This window comes from Manduca sexta, chromosome 17 (genome assembly GCF_014839805.1).
Source record: "Manduca sexta isolate Smith_Timp_Sample1 chromosome 17, JHU_Msex_v1.0, whole genome shotgun sequence".
NCBI classification, from domain to species: Eukaryota; Metazoa; Arthropoda; class Insecta; order Lepidoptera; family Sphingidae; genus Manduca; species Manduca sexta.
In genome coordinates, this window is record NC_051131.1 from 7,758,839 (window position 1) to 7,760,567 (window position 1,729).

The window sequence follows — 1,729 nt, forward strand, 5'->3', positions numbered from 1 at the left end:
TATATACTTATCTTAACACGACATACGGTACTTTAACAAGGCCATAACTACAATTTCAAACACATCGAAACACAGTTATGTGAAAAACAATTTAGTTGGGTAGGTTAGCGACGGTAGTGCTAAGTGTAAATCTACACTTTCGGAAGAATTCGAAATTCCCGTTCTACTGTTAGGTGAAAATTGTACTTTTATATTTAACTTAACTACTTCATAATGATTTCTTATGTTTACGCGAATGTTAGACATTGAAATTAAACTAATTTTCGGATTCTATCGCGGTGTTAGTATTTTATTTTCTCCCCTTTCTGTCCCCCCCGTGACCATGAAGGCTGCAAAGTCTTCGAAACGTCGGGAGAAAATAAAATACTAACACCGCGATAGATTCCGAAAATTAGTTTAATTTCAATTAACTACTCATACAAAACTATAAAAAATAAGATTTTCTTTTATAGAAAAAGTAGACAAAATAATAATTTATAAAATATGTTATACTTACTATTTTGGTGTTTCAGGGTTTAATTATTTCGTGATACGCCCGTATGTATTCATTAATGTCGTTTATTACAGACGATTGATTGAGAAGAAAATGGGGGAAGTAAAGCGCGTCAAGTCCCAAAGGAGAGTTAACATGCACCCTGCTGATGACAAGGCGAGTATCGCAAACAATATGGAGGAGCCCGGCACTACCGTGCCACCAGCTGAAATCTTAAGGCATATACCATAGCTAGTTATTGATGTTACGTTGATAGTACCAAAGTTTAGTAAAATACAGACGAAAGAATACGATTATGATTTAATCACTGTTATGGTGCTTGTAAACTTGAAAATTATATTGGTAATATTAACGTTGTTATTGTGTTCTATCGTAAATTATTTGCAAGCTTCTTGTTGTCTATGAATAGTGACGATCTATAACGACTTTATTGTGTTTAAAATTTGTAAGTGCGAATATGGTTTATATTTATGTTTACTATGCAATAGAAAATCATTCCATTAATTTAGTTTTCTAGGATTTCAATCTTAATATACTACTAGGATTTAATATATATTTTATACTTATGATTAATTTGTAAATATTGTACATTAAAATTCTATACGTCGTATGTATGTACTATTATAAGTAATGTGATTAAATATTAGTAAAAATATTTCATATCTAATATATTTCAATAGAACTTGCGTATAATGTAAAGCAAAGTATTATGTGAGATTTACAATAAAAAGAATTTAAATACCAGCATTATGTGGATTACTGCTGTTGTAATCCATATTATGCTTTCAAATATTACTTTTGAAATATTATTGTGTATGAAGTGCGTTTAGGATTTTACAAATTCTTTTGAAATTAAATATTTTAAACTTTATATTTTATTTGTCGAATTTAAATGATTTGGCTATCCACCATGACTCATTGAATCGATTTATTTATTTTAAGATGAACTAGTATTTATGTAAATTATGAAACAATTATAAGGTATTGAACTGATTAAGTTCACTGCAATAAAAGTATATTATAATAATATGTTGTATTTCATCAAATATGCAAATTGTATGTAAATATTGATATTATGTTATTAATTTTTGATCGTGCAAAGTTGTCTCAAATTTTTCCAAATAAACTACTATAATATGTGTTACTATTGGTTTTCTCTTGATTTGTAAGAATCCTGCACAACGCTGCAAGTAAAATGTGATGCTTCACATTATTAAGTATGTATATTCGTCTAGT

The 1,729-nt window shown here is 28.6% G+C and overlaps 1 protein-coding gene across 1 annotated transcript; it reads left to right on the forward strand.

Annotated features, from left to right (window-relative positions):
- Nucleotides 1-567: 567 nt before the first annotated feature.
- Nucleotides 568-1,637, forward strand: LOC119188486 (the record flags this gene model as incomplete). The annotated part of the gene is given in 1 exon segment (XM_037439566.1): nucleotides 568-1,637. A coding segment is annotated over 1 exon segment (157 nt), but the record flags the coding sequence as incomplete, so codon positions are not given.
- Between the last annotated feature and the right edge of the window lie 92 nt (nucleotides 1,638-1,729).